The sequence below is a fragment of the Podarcis tiliguerta genome, assembly GCF_965153285.1.
Source record: "Podarcis tiliguerta genome assembly, chromosome: 14".
Taxonomy (NCBI): domain Eukaryota; kingdom Metazoa; phylum Chordata; class Lepidosauria; order Squamata; family Lacertidae; genus Podarcis; species Podarcis tiliguerta.
The window spans coordinates 53,558,695-53,577,081 of NC_139547.1; the positions used below are offsets into that span (position 1 = coordinate 53,558,695).

An 18,387-nucleotide genomic window follows, 5' to 3' on the forward strand; every position below is an offset into this window, starting at 1 on the left:
CTGCCCTTGCCCTCATTGCACTGTCTGCTACAATCTGCTGAAAGGGGTGTGTGTGTGTTGCAGCACGGGCCTGCAACATGGAATGTGCAGCCCCATATGGTGTGGGAAGAGACATACCTTTCTGAGGTTCTCTCTTCCTTTTTGTCATTTTATTTGCAATGCCCTTACATCATCAGACTTACTGCACCCTCCTGCAAGTGTTGAGGATTGAGCCGCATCAAAAGCTACCTCAGCATCTCATCTAATCAAAGGCCATCAACACCAGCCTTGTTTCCCATTCTGGGGCTGACCAGACACCTCTGAGCAGCTCACAAGGAGGGCACAAGGCTGTTTGTTCCTGGCACTGACCAGAGGAGCGCTGCATCTGAAGCACTCACAAATTTGTCCAATCGTTTTCTTATAGTCCATCTAAGCTACTTGTTGCAAAGAGTTCTCAAAGTCAATTATGCATCATGAGCAGAGAGGAACCTCCATCTAACCCCACCCTCAACACCCTGAGGAAAGCCACAGTTTCAAACTACAACTCCCATCAGCCCTTGCACACATGAGCCAATACCAGTGATGGGAGTTGTAGTTCAGCAACATCTGGAGAGCCAGTGGTCCCCTACACCCTATACTGTCTAATTCAAGTGCTTAAAGCCCTAAATTTTATCTACTCTATTGTTTATTTATTCAATTTGTATAGCATGCTTTATCTGAAAATTTCAGGGCGGTTCATAACATAAAGATAAAAGCACAAAATACATGACTTGTGCCCCAAATATCTGACCACCTCCATCCCTACTGACCTTCATGGGTGTTTAGATCTCTTTCTGTGTGAGTGGGTCAGTTTGTCTCTCTTGGTAGTTCCACCACCCTCAAAAGTGTGGGGAATGGGACTCCGCGGGGAGGTCTTTCCTTGTGGAAGCCTCTAAACTGTGGAACTCCCTCCCGCCAGAGGTGCTCCTAACACCTTCACTGTACAGCTTCCATAGCATGCTGAAGATGCACCTCTTTGCCCTGGCCCTCAAAAGTTGCTTTGCTGAATTTGTACCAGTCTGCTCCATTTAGAATGGCTTTCCTTGTTTTTATAATTGCAAGGCTGCTATCTGTGGCCCCCTTTGATCACTGGCTGAATGAACCTAGCTGGAGGGTGGGCATGGTCCAGAACCTGGCCTTGGCTATGAGAAGAGACTTTGCCATGCCTCCTCCTTGGAAGCAGACCCACAGGAAGATGAAGGAGCAGGGGGTGGTTGGCACTATCCTGGCCCCTGCCTGCTCTCCCGGCCAGAGAAAGAGGAGGGCGGGGAGAGAGGGAGTGTATTTGTCGGCATCAGTTGCTTGGCTGCCTTGTCCCACTTAGTATTTGCCTGCAGGTTAGAGGGGTCTTCTGGCCGACTGCAAAGTGCTGCAGATTTGACTGCTGGCTGAGTGAACAAAGCAAGAGTAGTAAGAACTCTCTTACCAGCAGTGGGCTGCTGGACTGTGGTCAGGTCATCCCCAAAGAGGCTAACACCAAAGGATATTGCCATTTGGGGGATTTACAGGACAGTTAGGATTTCGTTTGATGGGTTCCTCCTGAGGAGCAGGAGGCAAGGGGAGAAGTGTGGAGAAGGAATTTCAGTCTTCCAAATGGCAGTGTAAGGTGTGCTTACTGCTAGTTGCTAGCTTATCATCTGTGGCCCTCGTCTCTGTGCTGCGCTTAGCGGTGCTGGGTGACGGTGTTATGATTTGCCCAGGTGTGTGTGTCATAGGGGCTTACAATGATATGACCCCAACTTCAGTGGTGGTGGACAGCAGAAGGTACAGTCTGAGCACAGCGTTGACTGCCATCTCAGGCAGAGGCCTAGATGTTTGGTCCCCATCCCCAGTTTCAACCCACACTTCTCTGGAAGTTCCTGGTAGCTTATCTGCTGAGTCCTCTAGTTTAGTGGTGGTGCCATTAAACACCAGATCAGCCTGTAACAAGGCCTTGCTACAGTGGGTGACGGTTTGCTACAGTGGGTAACAGTTTGGGAGCAACACTGGGAAAGGTCTAAAATTACATCCTTTAATATAATTCCCACTGAATGTAATGAAAAGTGCGGGGGAGGGGGGAGAGTCCAGTTTTTTTGCAAAGTTTGTCGGTTAATAAAAGAAATCTATTTTATGCTTCCAAGAAGCACCATCCATGTTAAGAAAACCATGGCTATTACATATTGCTGGCATTGAAATACAGAAAGTGAAAATAATAGAAAAAGACAGACTGCAAAGTATGGTCAGAAACGAAAAGGGGGAAGGCTGAAGTTTTGGAATGTTAAAGGTGCAAGATGGCTGTAACTAGAACACTGACAACAAAACTGTTGCAAAAATACAGAATGTGGATGATAGAAAACAGGTATCGACGTTAAACCTGCTTGCGGAAACTTAAGTCAGCCTAAAGTGAAGGAAGAGCTTCTAAATGAGTTTGACCAAAACGAAGTTGTAGGATAACTGGGATTCTAGGTGAATCAAAGAAAGAGGTAGAAACAGTGCAGGACTATAAAGACCACAATGTAGGTTGGAAAACCAGTGCAGTTGACCTTGCAGCTGTGGTTAAAAAGGTAAAGGTACCCCTGCCCGTTACGGGCCAGTCTTGACAGACTCTAGGGTTGTGCGCCCATCTCACTCAAGAGGCCGGGGGCCAGCGCTGTCCGGAGACACTTCCGGGTCACGTGGCCAGCGCGACATCGCTGCTCTGGTGAGCCAGCACCAGCGCAGCACACGGAAACGCCGTTTACCTTCCCGCTAGTAAGCGGTCCCTATTTATCTACTTGCACCCGAGGGTGCTTTCGAACTGCTAGGTGGGCAGCTGTGGTTACTAAGGCTCAATTCATTTTTTATAGAGTTACAAGCTTGGTGGATCAAGGGAATGCTGTGGATGCAGTGTATCTTGATTTCAATAAGGCCTATGATAAATTCCCCCATGATATACTTACGGACAAGATGGTAAAATGTAGCCTGGATGCGATAACTGTTAGGTGGATTTATAATTGGTTGACTGACCCAACCCAAAGAGTTGGGTTCACTAACGCTTCCTTGTCATCATGGAGAAAAGGGACAAGTGGGGGACTGCATGGCTGCAGGGCTCTGGCCTGGGCCTGTTGTTGTTCAATGTCTTTATAAACCTGGGTGAAGATACTGAGGGGATGCTCATCCAATTTGCAAATGACACCAAACTCGGAAAGGTAGCTCATGCAGCAGAAAACAGAATTGGGATTCAATATGACCGTAACAGATTGGAGAACAGGGCCCAACCTAAGAAAATTTCAGCAGAGACAAATGTAAGATTCTACACAGACAGGAATAACCAGCTGCACAAATAGAAGATGGGGGACACCTGGCTTGCCAGTAGCACATGTGAAAAAGATCTAGGCAGACCACAAGCTGAACATGAGTCCACAGTGTGATGCAGCAGCAAAAAAGCTCATGCTATTCTAGGCTGCATCAACAGAAGTCTAGTGTCCCCATCAAGGAAAGCAATAGTACCACTCCATTGTGCCTTGGTCAGACCACACCTGGAGTCCTGTGTCCAGTTCTGCGCACCATAATTTAAGGAGGATATTGACAAGCTGAAATGTGTGCAGAGGAGAGTGACCAAGATGATAAAGCGCCTGGAAAGGTTGAAGAAGCTGGGTATGTTTAGCCTGGAAAAGAGGAGGCTGAGAGGAGATGTGAGGGTCTTCTTCAAATATCTAAATGCTGTCACTTGGAAGATGGAGCAAGCTTGTTTCCTCCTGCTCTGGAGGGTAGGACTCAAACCAATAATGATAATGATAAATTTTATTGCTTATACCCCGCCCATGTGGCTGGGTTTCCCCAGCTACTCTGGGCAGCTTCCAGCAAAATATAAAACATAATAAAATGTCATAAAATGGCTTCAAGTGGCAAGAAAGGAGATTCCAAATCAACATCAGGAAGACCTTTCTGATGGTAAGAGCTGTTTGACAGTGGAACAGTCTCCCTTGGAAGGTTGTGGACTCCTTTCTTGGAGGTTTTTGAGAAGAGGGCGGGTGGTCATTTGTCATTTATGTCCTAGCTGAGATTCCAGCATTGCAGGAGGTGGACAAGAGAACCATCAGGATCCCTTCCAACTTAAAATTCTATGGCCCTGAAGAAGCTAGATGTACTTCTTCAGGAACAAGGGAAACATACAGCAACCAAGGGGCAAGCTCCACAAACTAGTGATTGAAAGATTTCACGGAGACATTAACTCAGGTTTCCTCAACCTTGCCCCCCCAGATGTTTTTTGGCCTACAACTCCTATGATCCTTAGCTAGAAGGTCCAGTGGTCAGGGATGGTGAGAATTGTAGTCTCAGAACATCTGAAGGGCCAAGGTTGAGGAAGCCTGCATTAACTGCGGGTAGGGATTTGGAGCCAATATGATTTCCATACACAAGAACACCAAGCTAACTTACCTAAAATCCTTTCTGGGTGGGGCAACAGCTGCAAAACCTTAACCCAAGTAAAAAGGACAACTGATATCTTGGCTTTCTGCCACATAGATAATGTCCGTGAGACTCAAGTACAGTCTGGAGTCCACGGGAGTTCTCTCCAATACCTATGGAAGCCTGTTGTCCTTTATCACATGCAATTTCAGTGGCCTGAAAAAACTAGCTGCTGACCAATGCTACTTCTTTAAATTTAAACTACCGTATTTTTCACCCCATAGGACGCACCTAGTTTTTTTTTTTGGGGGGGGGGATAAAGAAAAAAAAAATTATTTCCCCCCCAGGCACGGGGCTGGCGCGGGGGAAGCCCGAGCTTCCCCCGACCCCAGCCCCCAGAACAGCCTGCTATCCGCAAGCCTAGGGAGCCGCGCCGGTCTCCCCACGCTTGCGGACAGCTGTGCGAAGCCCGGGAGCGCTGAAGAGGCTTCGAAATGCAGGCAGCTCTGCGCGACCCTCCGGAGGCCGGCGCGGCTTGGCGCCTGGCTCCGGAGGGTTGTGCAGAGCTTCCTGAAGCCTGGAGAGCGAGAGCCTCTCTCTCTCCAGGCTTCAGCGAAAGCCTGTATTCGCCCCATAGGACACACCCACATTTCCCCTTCATTTTTGAAGGGGTAAAAGTGCGTCCTATAGGGCGAAAAACACGGTATTTACTGTATAACCAACTCTTCATCTACACAGACACCAGAACATAAAAAAGCAAATAATGTAACATACAACACACACACACACACACAAAATGCAACCATTAAAACAAATAAATGTAACTTAAAAACATTTTAAGTTCACCAACTTAAAATGCTTGGGAAAATGTGTCAGTCTTAACATGCCACTTAAGTTATAACAAAGTTTGGTCCACTCATTCCAGACAAGGCACCAACAAGGAGAAGGGTTTATCCCAAATCACCTCATAGCAAGCTTCTGCAAACAGTGGAACACAGAGAGGAGCCTCTTTTGATGATCCCAAGAACCTGGCAGACTGTATATGGAAGAGGCAATTCTTAAAATATTTGGATCCCAAGACATGTAGGATTCTTAAAGGTAAGCAACAGTGTTTCTGATTGGGCTTGAAAGCAAATAGGCAGTCGACATAATTCTTTTAGAATTGGGTTGAGTCTACCAGTTAAAATTCTGACAGGTAATTCATGTTTTCTGACAATCTTCAAGGGCAGCCCCACATACAATACATCAGGGGTGGGCAAATTTTTCTTAGCAGCGGGCTGGTCCATTGTCCCTCAGACCTTGTGGCAGGCCGTAGAAGCAGAACGGGGTGTGTGTGAGCGAGCTGGAAGAGGCGAGGGGGGCAAGTAGTCCCCCTTTCCACCCCCTGCGCTTACCTTCTCGTGGGTAGGCAGAGCAAGATCCTCCGCTCTCTGGCTCACAGGAGCATCAGGGCATCGGCGGCAGCGGGAGGAAGAGGCCGAGCAACGGCGGCTCTGCCAATCAAATGCCGCGCCTGGTTTACCCCAGGGACGTCTCTGCCAATCAAGTGCCACTGAGGTAAACCAGGCGCAGTGTTTGATTGGCAGAGCCACCGCCACTCGGCCTCTTCCTCCTGTCACCATTTGCGGCGGGTTCCAGCTTTGCGGCGGGTTCCAGCTTTGCAGTGGGGGCCGGACCCAGGTGGGCCCTGATCTGGCCCGAGGCCCATAGTTTGCTGACCCCTGCAGTACATCACAGCAATGCAGTCAGGAGGATACTAGAGCACAGATCACTGTGACCCCAGACTATCCTTGCCTAGGACAGTCCTGGCCAATGAACCACCTCAAAATGGAAAAAGGCCACCTGAATCTGTAAGTAACAATGTTGGATGCAGAAGCACCCCCAGAATACATATTTGTTCAAAGCAGCAAACCAGTGGAACCGACTCCCATCTCAGAGACGACACAGCAGGATAGCATGGTCAAAGCCACTGAGAGAATAAACAGGGTCACACTTCTCCCATTTCTCCCCCAACAATGGTCATTCATCATGGCAAGACTGTCTCAGGATCAAACCTAGCACTGAACCTGGATGAAAATGGACCCAGATAATCCACTACGTCCAATGGCACTTGGAGTGAATTTCCGCCACCTTCTACAGCTCCTCATCCAAAAACAAGATTTTCACAACTGGGCAATAGCTATTACAAGCTTCCAGGTCCAAAGGGAGAAAAGGCCTCATCTATACACACACACACACACACACACACACACTTTGGCCCCACTAATTTTATCTCCTGAAGTCAAAACTTCACATTTTGCATGAAAAGCAAAAGGCAGTGAGGTCTGCTTTGCCATGGACAGATGGAAGAGCATGCAACTCCTCAAGGTAGGTGAGACTTCAGTGATTCACCGCAGACCCTCCAATTCTAATGCCTCTGAGCTGTGATCACCTGGAATTAGAATACGGAAACTCATACCTATTACATTTTCAGTACTTGACCCTCAGAGGTTTTGAGGCGGAGAAGAGATTAATTTTGGCTTCTGGGTTTTAAGTACAAATCAGTGTTGCAGATGTACATGTAACTATCTTTCAATTCCTCTGAAGACAAGGTATCCAACACAGTAAAATATCTGTGATCCATAGCAGAAGCAGGGACCTTCCTGCTTCTCTGCCTGGCCCTTGGGATCTCCCCAGGCCATCCTTCTCCTGCGCTGAGCCACATCTGCCTCAAGTGCTTTTACTTTGTGTGTATAAAACTCTTTGTGAGGGTGAAATATACTCTGCTGTGAAAAGACTGCATAGCCATTGCTCTGCCAACTTTTTTGCCTCTGGCCTCATCTACCAGTGGCATGTACCCTCACAGCAGATCTTCTACAGGGGCCTGCAGCCCTCAGGTTGAACAAGATTCCCCCATCCCTGCTCTACAGCCAGGTGATGACAACGAATACGCACAGACTCTTCCCAATCCCACATTAGGAGACCTTAACATTGAATGTTAATTTAAAGTAAGCTGAGGTGATGATATGACCCTCAGAACATTTCTGGGAGTGGGGTGCTCTTGCTTGTCTAGAGTACCTGACAAAATCCCCTTTATTCCACCCAGGTATACAAGTTTGCTTTCTATTCAATTGTCTTCTTCCCTGCAACTGATGGCAGCATTTAGTAGAGATGCTCAAGTCCCCCCCCAAAAAAAATCCTTTCCTGAACAGCAATAGAATAAAGGGCTCCTTAACACTGAATATTTACAACAGTGTAATACCTGAAAGTATTAAGAGCTGTATCCAAGGCTAGTACTACTCAGAGAAGAAAGACCCATTAAAACAATGGACATGATTAACTTAAATCCATGAATTTTTAAAGGTCTATGCTGAGTAGAGCTTAGCTGGATACAACCCTAAGTGTGCAGTTCCAAGAAAAATGAAGTTTACCTGGTACAGCCAATCCTCGGCTCCCAAACACCTCCATTACTGTACGTCTCGGCTCCCGAACGCCGAAAACCCGGAAGTGGCAAACATTATCCATTCCGAGAGCCTATTTGGCTTCCGAAATGTTCGACAAGCGAAGCACGGTTTCGATTGGCTGCAGGAGAATCCTGCACTCAAGTAGAAGCTACGTCGGACGTTTGACTTCCAAAAAAACGTTCCAATACTTTTGGAAGTCGAACGTCCGACGTAGCTTCTACTTGAGTGCAGGATGCTCCTGCAGCCAATCGAAACCGTGCTTCGCTTGTCGAACATTTCGGAAGCCAAATAGGCTCTCGGAATGGATTATGTTTGACAACCGAGGTTTGACTGTACCACAAAAGTGGCACCTGACTTATTTGGCAGCTGTCAACAACTGTTGCTTGTGAAAAGCGGTGTTTGAGAAACAGTAACACTAACAGTAACAGTAACAGTAAAGGGCACATATTTAAAAGTAAGGTTATAGAGGCACACTGGCAAGATTTAACATTATCCTCCTCACTAAACACGAAGCATCAATACTTTAACTGGCCCAGCTAATTCCTTGACTGCTTAAGACAATTCTGTCGTATTTATTCCTACAAGAATTCTGATAGCTGCACACGGAGACCAGTTAGACCCAAGCCAGAAGCAAACATCTTCAACTTTAGCATCCCTAAGATCAGTTCAAGAGACACTATAACAAAAACAACTGAAGTGAGTGCCACGTACTTTTGCCATGGCTCCTGCCTGGGCTGTGTTCAGGCCCGTATGACCTGTCATTTGAGGAGACACCTGTGTCAAGGTCTCTGCCAGCACGCTGCTTGCATTTCCCTGCATGGCGGGGGTCGAATACTGCATCCCGGCACCTCGTCCTCTTCCAGCTGCTCCAAGGGATCCATTCATCACCTGCCCTTGCCCTTGCTGGGCCTGGTTCATTAACGTGTGGCCGCCAGAGTTACTATTGTGAAGGCCCGGGTGAGCCTGGTTGAAGCCAGTGTTCATGCACATCGCAGCTCCTGCCTGGGAGGCTGCTGGGCTGCTCGCCACCATCCCCACTTGTTTCTGGGCTTGGGAGTTCAAGGCCGGAGCAGCTGGGGTGCTAGGCCCAGAAGTGCTGGAGGCCTGCTTGGCCAGACTCGAGGCAGCAGCGTCCGCCTGGCTTAAGGGGTTCTTGCCCAGGACGCCCAGGCTGCTGATGGTGACGCCGCTCGGCTGCCCCTGGACTTGGTTATTCACTCCTGGCGTGGCGGCACTGCTGGAGTTCACGGCCCCAATTCCCGGGTTCAGAGACGAGCCGCTGCCTCCCCTCAGAAGTTCAGAAAGTTGCTTGTGTTTGGAAGCTGCATCTTGAATAAGGTTCCCACTGCTGCTTAAGAGACTCAACTCTCCATTAGGGATCAGCTCATCCGGAAGATCATTTTCCAAGTCAAACAGGGGCTCAAAATCTGCAAGGTGAACAGAAGAGGTTGATGTAAGATACGGAGCATACACACCCAGTTGATTTGCTTCTTGATGCAGCTGCTCAGCAACCCTGCTCAAGACAAGTTCTGCTGTGTGCAACTATGCCTACATGTTACAGCTTCCCCGTTCAAATAACTGAGAGGCAGTTGCTAAAGAAAAGTGAAGCCCTTCTGTATTCTGATACTTTGCTGAGCAGCCAAACATGTTTTAAATTGTTGTATAAGGCACCATATGACTTAACTTTAGCATAACGCAAAAGTACCTTGTACGCAAGAAGCAAAATACCAGTAAATTAGGTGCATGCAGGAACAAGGGGGGAAATGTAACGTTGCCCTCTCAACTATCTCTACTCAAGCATGACTGGGAAGCAAAGTCTTTAAGCAAGTAACAATCTGTCAAACCTTTTCCTCTCGTTTTAAATCTAGTTTCTATATGAATGAGGTTTATGAACTTTTTTCCAAAGTAGAACTGCTTCAAGATAGTATTCAAATCAAATCAAATATTTTATGTTAGCCTTGAGAGAGACTCAGAGTGAGGACCTGTCAACACCTTAGTGCAGGCTTCCCCAAACTCAGCCCTCCAGATGCTTTGGAACTACAACTCTCACCATCCCGAGCTCACAGGAACAGTGGTCAGGGATGATGGGAATTGTAGTCCCAAAACATCTGGAGGGCCAAGTTTGGGGATGCCTACCTTAGTGCCTACAAGGAAGGGTGAGTTAAACGTGGAATGAACTAATGTACCTTCCACATCATAACAAAACAAAGAGCAATCAAGAATGAAGCAGCACACACAAATTTAGGAAAAACTAATCTGATGTTTATGTCAGTACTGTACATCGCTAATGGGAAAGTATGTTAGAAGCAGATACTGCAACACCCTTTCCATGTAGAAGCCTATTAGTAGAATCTCACCAAGCCATACTCGGCACCACTTTTGGTTCGAAGATCCACTTCAAAGCCTAGTTTCCAAGGCTTGCACAAACTCTGTTTGAAAATAATGGCCACGTTCACATGTAACACTAAGGCAGACCATGGCTTAGAACAAACACAAGGCTCCCAAAGAGGAGATCCCAGCCACCTTGCTCCTCCCTGGTCCTTTCAGCTCATCCCAGCATGGCAGTGGCAACTAAGCCAAGGTAGGGTTTAGCATGTTGTCTGGACCCAGCACTGTAGTTAAGCTCTCTCTTCCCTAACCATGATTTATAGAGGAGGTTTTTTCTTTGCTGCAGAAGGTGTTTAAGGAAGAGAAAGCTTAATTATGATCCTGTGTTCAAACAACGTGCTAAGGCATACCTTGGCTTTGCTGCCAATGCTGCACAGGACTATAAAAGGGTCCAAGCTCCACTCAGGGAGCGAACACCTTTGCACAGTCCCAATAAGCCATAGTTTAGCTTACTGTTACATGCAAACTAGTTTGCTGAAAACCAGACAGTGGGACACATGAGTACAGGACCAAACCATGGTGCAGCACTACATATGACCAACTCCTTAACTGAGTTTGGGGTGTACAAGGCATGCATATAGTTTCAGTACTAGGGTCTCAGAAATGTCACATTATTTCAATATGGCATTAACTAGGTAAATATTTCTTTTTACATAATTTCAAGCCCAAATTATCCGTTTAAAATATTAACATGGAACATTTTATCCGATATTTCAAACAGTTTAAAAGCAATAAACAAGCAAACCAAAAATAAAGATACAAAGCCACCACCTGATGAGACAGTTTAAAATAGTCACAATAGTGAAGATGCTTTTAAACATCTGGATAAATAGAAATTTTTTTGCCCAGCACTTAAAAGAAAACCAACTTGGCGTCAGGTGTACCTCTCTAGGGAGGGCATTCCATAGCTGGGGTGCCACATTGCCAAGCAAGCTCTCTCCTTCATTGAGACAAAGCTCATTTCTGATGGAGGAGTTCCACTGAGTTAAATAGCTATTGGAATATAGTCCAAATTGTGGAAACATTGAATAATTTGAAATCTAAATACTGCAAGAACAGGGACCTCATGAGCTGGCTACCTGTAGCACCTTGCATATCACCAGAGAAACCATCTACTGAAGCTCCTTCTACCACAACCCTGATGACACATTTGGAGAGCCTGAGGCAATCCGGCATTCCATCCAAATGCCTGGAAGCACAAAATGTATTCCAACACCAAGACCTAATGCTTAATGCTCAGCCCTTGAAGTTGTACAGCAGCAGAACTGACATTAGCGCAACATTGTGCAGACAGAAAACTTCCAAGGGACGAGGGATCAGGCAAAAGGATACAGCGCTGTTCAGCATCCTCCCACGGCCACAATGTTACTTCCCATCAATGGGTAGCAGAAGGCTCAACATGCTGGAATAGAAGCCAAGTGCCCCGGTATCCCAAAGCCCCACGCAGGATCGGCCCCGGGGCCCTTTGAACCTGCAACCCCACCCGCGGGATGTGCGGAGAGCGAGGGCGATCCATTCCTGACCCCCGTTGAAACTCCGCCTCCCTTCCATCCCTGAACCCGAGGAGTCCATGTGCGCGGCTGCCGGGCGCACCTGCGCAGGATCCCCGAGGGAGAGGCCGGGCAGCCTCCGTCCCCGATTCCCCGGAGCTGCTGCTGCGCGGGACCCCCTTCGCCTCTAGCGGGCCTTCCTGGCCGGACCCGGACCCGGCTTCCCGCCCGCTTCCCTCGGGCGGCGGAGGCTTCTCAGCGGCGGCCCCGCGTTCCGGAGGGAGAGAGGGACCTGGCGCCCGGACCTGGCGGGAGGAGAAGGGGCCAACCGGCAGCAGCGGAGCCGAGAGGCCGGGCTCACCTGCGGTGTCGGCGGCGGAGAAGCCGGGCGAGTTGAGCTTGGCCCGCTTGGCGTTGGGCGGCCCGTCCAGCAAGTTCTCCGCCATGGCCTGCAGCAGCGGCGGCGGCGGCGGCGGCTCCTCCTCGGCGTCCCCGTAGCGCTGGCGCTGCTGCTGCTGCCGCCCGGAGGCAGCGGCTCCTGCTCCTCGGCGTCCTCCTCTTGGCGGCGGCGGCGCTCAGCGCCGGAGGGGCGCGGGGGGCGGAGGGGCCTCCGGGCGCCGCCACCGCGGCTGCTGCTGCTGCTGCCCCCCCATGGCCGGCGGGCGGGCGGAGGGGAGGAGGCAGGCAGGCAGGCAGGCGGGCCCGGCGCCCCTCCCCCTGGCCCAGGAGGGGCCCGGATGCCTCCCTCCGCCCGACCCTCCCAGCGGCGCGGCCTCGCCTCGGGCCCGCGGGCGGAGGGAACCGGGCGGGCGGGCGGGCGGCGCGGCCCACCAGGCCCCTGACAGGCGGGCGGGCGGGCGGCGTCTCCTCAGCGGCGGCGTCTCTGCCCGCCTTCCCGGCGCGGCGCCCGGCCCGGCGGGGTCTGGGCGAGGGCCGGCCTCGGGGTCCGGCGGCGGCGTCTCCTCCCGCGTCGAGGTGCCCGTGGGCCCGCCCGGCTGGCTGGCTGGCTCCCGCCCCGGCCCGGCCCGGCTCCCGCCCGCGACGCGCTCCGGCTCCGCGACAAGATGGCGGCTGTTGATTCCTCAATTAAAAAAAAAAAGAGAAAAGTTTTTTCTCTTCTCTTTTCCAGAGACGGAGGGGCGGGGCGTGCGCGGTGGCGTCAGCGCGCCGGGACACGCCCCCAGCCCCGCCGACCGCCGTAAAGGCGCGAGCAGAGGCGCAGCAGCAGCAGCGGCAGGGAGACGGCGCCGCCGGGAGCCGGGCAAGAAGAAGCAGGGCCCGCGAGGGAGCAGCCGCGGCTGGCGGGGGACTGGCGGCTCCACCGCTCCTGACACATCGAGCCGAGCCCCATCGCCACGCCACCAGGGACACAGCTGTCAACTTTTCCCTTTTCTTGCGAGGAATCCTATTCGGAATAAGGGAATTTCCCTTAAAAAAAGGGGAAAGTTGACAGCTATGGTTGGGGGGGGAGACACCGGCCCAGTCTGGCGGAACTCTCTGCCACTGGAGGGGCAGCCAGGGCCGGATTTACGTATAAGCTAAACAAGCTCTAGCTCAGGGCTCCACTCTCTTGCCCCCCCAAAAAAATAAAGGGGAAAAAACCCTGGACGTGCATTTCCAAAATATAAAATAAAAAACAAATACGGTGGTACCTTGGTTTGCTTTGGATTACAACCATGTCAAACCCCAATGTGTGTGTCCCTTTTTTGGATTACAACCCATTTTGGGGGGGAGACCCCATTGGCGAAAGCGCGCCTTCGGTAAAACCTGTTTTGGTTTACAACCGGAGCTCTGGAACAGATTATATTCGTAAACCAAGGTAACAATGTAAAATGAAACCTACATACGGCAAAAGTATTTTCTGTTGTGTCTCCTCCTCTGGTGTAAGTCATGGCCCCCGCCTGCTAGCCTGCTCCCTCACATATCCCTGGTTTGCTCCTTTCTATATATAGGGTGCCCACATTCTGCATGGACTGGTTTCAGGGCAACATGTGCAAATGGTTTTAGATACCTATGAGGTCCATAAATTACCAGATAGCATATATTCAACACAAAAGACAGCGACAATTTGTTGTTGGCGAAGGACAGCTGGACATAGAAAGGGCCCCCATTGCCTCCACCCCATTATCAATTCTCTTTGGCGATCCCTCGTAGCTGAGTGAGATGGTCTTCCGTGAACACGGTTTTAACAGTGAGTCCGTAAGTGACTGTGGAGGCCAATTCTGGATCCACACGTCCTTCCACAGTGGGGACATTGGTTTCTGGGCAGGAGTTGATCCTGGTGAGGGTTTGCCAAGCATGCCTTCCTCTTAGCACTGTTTCTCCCTTGCGTCCTGAGTTCGAGCATCTTCAAAGCTCATGGCACCTTTGGTCCAGGCTGTTCTCCAACTGGAGCGCTCGCAGGCCAGTGTTTCCCAGTTGTCGGTGTTTATACTACATTTTTTTAGATTTGCCTTGAGAGAGTCAGTCCACCCATCGCAAGGCCCTCGAAGGAGGAAAGGGAGCTTGGGTGGAAGCTGTGGGGCGGCCAGAGGCATGGAGGTTAAGAGCATCAGGGGAGTCTGCCATGTGGCCAGACCTCTTGAGCTCCTGGTGGCTGAGCAGATTCCCAGGGGAAGCAGAAAGTAGCCAGCGAGCCCCCCCCCCCCCGTGACTTTGTTGGGCAAGGTGGCAGGCAGGGACCACTTGGGACGCTCTCTGATGCAGTGGGCTGCCAAAAGTCAGCGGACAAGGGGGTGAGCTCTAGGCGGAAGAAAATGCAGGTTGTTTTTTTTTAAGGGAAGCAGTGGGCTTGAGCCTTGTGCACCCTTGTGTACCCAGGGGTGCAAGGGGTGTGGGGCACCCGAGCACTGAATTCTGGGGGGCACAAAATGTATACCTACTGTATACTGGTCCCTCTTGATCAGTGGCAGTGAAAAGCAATGGAGTGAAAGTCCCCACTCCTACGTCGCTCTGTTACTCTGTAGCGTCAAATATTCCTGACAAGTCAGGAAACAAAAGCAGTTTTTTCTGCTGCATCGTTGTTATAGGTGAGCAATTTCCCCCCAAAAAAAGCTCAACAACTTTGAGTTAAACCCCCCCCCCCCCGATCTTTGCACCAGCGACGCATATGCTAAAGATGGCCCTGTGTGCAAATGGCTCAAGGACTTGCAGGAGAATCAGGCCAGTGATCTGAATTTGCAGTTTGAAGCTCTTGCTGTTCTGCAGAAGCCCCTGGTCAATTTTGTTCCAACTGAGACCCAAATGTTCCCCTCCTTCGGTTTCTGACAACTGGGACTCAGAATCATTGCTTCCTCCAAGCAGAACGTGGCTCTGGCTGGTAGCCCTGGCAGCCTCCTCATCCTCCTCGAATGTGACAAATCTTTTTCTAAAACCATCCAAATTGGTGGCTCTTATGGGAGTGTGTGACTGTCATAGTTTAGGCACTTAGTTTAGCTATGGACTGTCTTTTGTATGTCTTCCAGCTATTTTCACCCGACCACTGATGAAGGGTGGGATAAAGTTTGTGCATTTGTAGAACCCAAACCCCTCAGCCCCCCCCCAAAGCAGCCAGTCCAAAGGTCTGTTTGAATCCCTGGAATGAGGGGGTGAGCTCCTGTTGCTGTCCCAGCACCTGCCGACCTAGCAGTTCGAAAGCACACCAGTGCTAGTAGATAAATAGTCACCTTTGACTGGACTTAACTGTCCAGGGGTCCTTGATCTTGACCTCCTAACCTCACACTCCGTGACTGCTCTGCCATTTATGCTTACTAGTTCTACCCCACTCTTGGTCACAGTACCCCGGCTGGCCTGCAAGCTGCTCCACTGTCCGGCAGGCTCTTCTGCTTATTATTTCAACACAAAAGGATATCCCGCATTTTCCGCTCCATAAGACGCACCTGACCATAAGACACACCTAGTTTTTAGAGGAGGAAAACAAGAAAAAAAATATTCTGAACAAAACAGTGGATGTATGATTTTTGTGGTTCATGCTGTTGCCACAGACATGATATGTGATTTGACGGTGAGTTTCTCTCCTCGTTGCTTGGTTTAGTATTCCTGTCTCCTCTCCTGGCAGGATCGCTGCCTTTACCTCCCCCCTCCCAGGCAGCCTCCTTTATCGCTAGAGTCCCTTATATCCCTCCCGATTGCTTGGTGATCAGCTGCTCAGCGGCTTTGTTTCAACACCCCTCTTTCTAAAAAAAGAAAAGAAAAAAAAGCACGATCTGCTTTTTGCCCTGGGCAATTCGGCTCCAGGGACCATGCATTTGCTCCATAAGATGCACAGACATTTCCCCTTACTTTTTAGGAGGAAAAAAGTGCTTCTTATGGAGCGAAAAATGCAGTAAATAAGAAATAAACTACATTCCATGAGCGGAACATTCTCTTTGCAAACCCCTCTCCAAAACGGCATCGGAAAGAGCCGCACTTCATTGCAGCATTTCGGGGGCATTCAGCAATCTCTTTCTGCCCCCAGCCCCCTCTGACTTCTGCAGAGCAATATTTCCAGCGTAATGAACAACCAAGGAGCAAATCTCATCATCCTCAAGAGAAGCAGGGAATTAAAAAAATCAAACTGGTACATGGAGAATTTCACAAGGAAAAGGGTCGCCCTGAGGACCTCTTGTCCCCCCCCCCCTTTTTGAATAACTTTTTGTCGGGTTTTATAAACAAGGATCATAGCAATAAGAAAGGACACAAATTAATAGACCAAGTCTTCTTGTGTCGTTTGTGTATCACAAAAACAGCGCGATAAATTTGCAGCAGCATCTGCAACACAGGGCTCATTCTTAGCGGTCAATGTGTGAGTTCTTGGTTTGTGAATTGGTTTAAACAAAACCAAAGGGGAAACAGGATAGAACAGAAATAACAGATAACATGCAGCATTGCACAGCTAAATGCCTAGTCAGGAACCCTTGCGGTTGTGCTTAGATTAAGTGTGAATAATAGTCATTTTTCCTCTTAAGCTACCAATGAATCAATATGAAGGCATATTGATGAATGTGGGAGCAGGGTTCAAAGGGAAGATAATAATCTATGTTGACATTTAAATTTAGATTCACTAGATTGACCAAAGGCTGAAGGGGGATTGTTCATTTTCTGGAATATTGGCATGTTGTGAAATTTAATAAGAAAATAAAGCCATATTTCTTTATCTGTCCGTGTGTCAATCATAGGCTATTTGCTAATCTCTCAAGAAGGGCTGTTTCCCAAGTTGTTTTGTACCAATTGTCTATCATTGTCCCTGAAACGTCTTTCCAGAGTCTAGTTATGTTATTTCTTGCCGCTTGCAATGAATAGCTTATTAATGCTTTATTATATAAATCCAGATTGTTGTCTTGAAATATACTTCATAAAGCTAAATTTGGTTTGACTTCCAATGGTAATTTTCTCATTTTATTAATTTCTTGGAATATCGAATTCCAGAAAGGCTGGATTTTTGTACATTCCCACCACATGTGGAGATAAGTACCGGGTGTGCAGCAGCCCTGCCAGCACTGACATAAAGCAATTAAACGTTGATAGAATTAAAACTATATACACATCTAAAATCTATTGAACCCATACCAATCATTACAATAAAAGCAGCATTAAAAGGTTAGGCTGGCCTCGACCAAAGGCAGGGCCTTTTCGGCTGTGGCCCCAGTCTGGTGGAACGCTCTGTCTCAAGAGACCAAGAGATCATTAAAAGCAGTCAGTCCCCAAAGCCTGTTGGAACAAGAAGGTCTTTGTCTGCCATCGCAAGGACAGCAAGGAGGGAGCCAGTCTGGCTTCCCTAGGCAGGGAGTTCCAAAGTTGTCTGGGAGGAGCCACCACCGAGAAGGCCTTCTCCTGCCTCCCCACCAAGTGTGCCTTTAAGGGTGGCAGGACTGAGAGAATGGCCTCTCCCCAAGATCCCCAAACCCTTGAGGTTTAATAATAAGAATAAGAATAAGAATAATAATTTATTTATATCCCGCCCTCCCTGGCCAGAACCGGGCTCAGGGCAGCTAACATCAAAATATAAAATTCTGCAATCAACTGAAATACAGCTTAAAATCAGATTAAATCAAAACAAGATCAGATGGCTACCTGCAAATTATAACTATAGGGCAGGGGTCAGCAAGGTTTATGTTGCCTGGGCCAGATCGGTCCCATGGGGATCCCTCCGAGGGCCGGGTCGTGCACACACGCCGGTGATTTTTGGCGCCGCAAAAGCGAGTCCCTGCGCTGCGCCATTTTAGCGCAGCAAGCGAGTGGGCGACTCAGTTTGGGGGCGGCTCGGGTGTCAAACAACCTCTGCGGTCCGCTTCTGGCCCATGGGCCTGAGGTTGCTGACCCCTATTGGGAACCCTAAGTCCTCACCAGGCTCATCTATTTGTATGAGCCAGTGAGAAGAGTTAGAGAGGCCCCTTATATGCATGGTGTGATGGCCTGGGAATCTGATTCAGAGGCTGAACCTGAGGAATCCCAGCCTGCACAGGAGTCCCCGCCTCCAGGGCCGGCTGAGCTGGGGCAGGGGCTTGAATCTGAAGGGCCCTCACCTGTGCCGGATCCTCAGGAGCAGGCACCAGCTGAATCCGCTCTGGTTCCAGAGGTGATCCGAGGACCCATTGCCTGCAGGTGCTCCTCTTCCAGCCCTGTCAGGGGAAGGTGAGGTTGCCTCTGGGTCCGGTAACCCTCCAGCCTCTCCTGAGCTGCAGAGGCTCAGGGCAGAGAGG

General features: G+C 49.5%; 1 protein-coding gene across 4 annotated transcripts in view; it reads right to left on the reverse strand.

Moving 5' to 3' along the window:
• CREBBP (CREB binding lysine acetyltransferase) overlaps window positions 1–12,377 on the reverse strand; it is a 62,378-nt gene extending 50,001 nt beyond the window's left edge. For 2 of the 4 annotated variants that reach the window (XM_083413922.1, XM_083413921.1), the window contains exons 1-2: window positions 12,069–12,377; window positions 8,541–9,256 (exon numbers count right to left, since the gene is read on the reverse strand). In XM_083413922.1, the coding sequence (XP_083270048.1) occupies window positions 8,541–9,256; window positions 12,069–12,153 (801 nt within the window). In that variant the 5' untranslated portion in view covers window positions 12,154–12,377. The remainder of the gene's footprint in view (window positions 1–8,540; window positions 9,257–12,068) is intronic. The other 2 variants (XM_083413924.1, XM_083413923.1) reach the window with 2 other exon arrangements.
• Window positions 12,378–18,387: the final 6,010 nt, after the last annotated feature.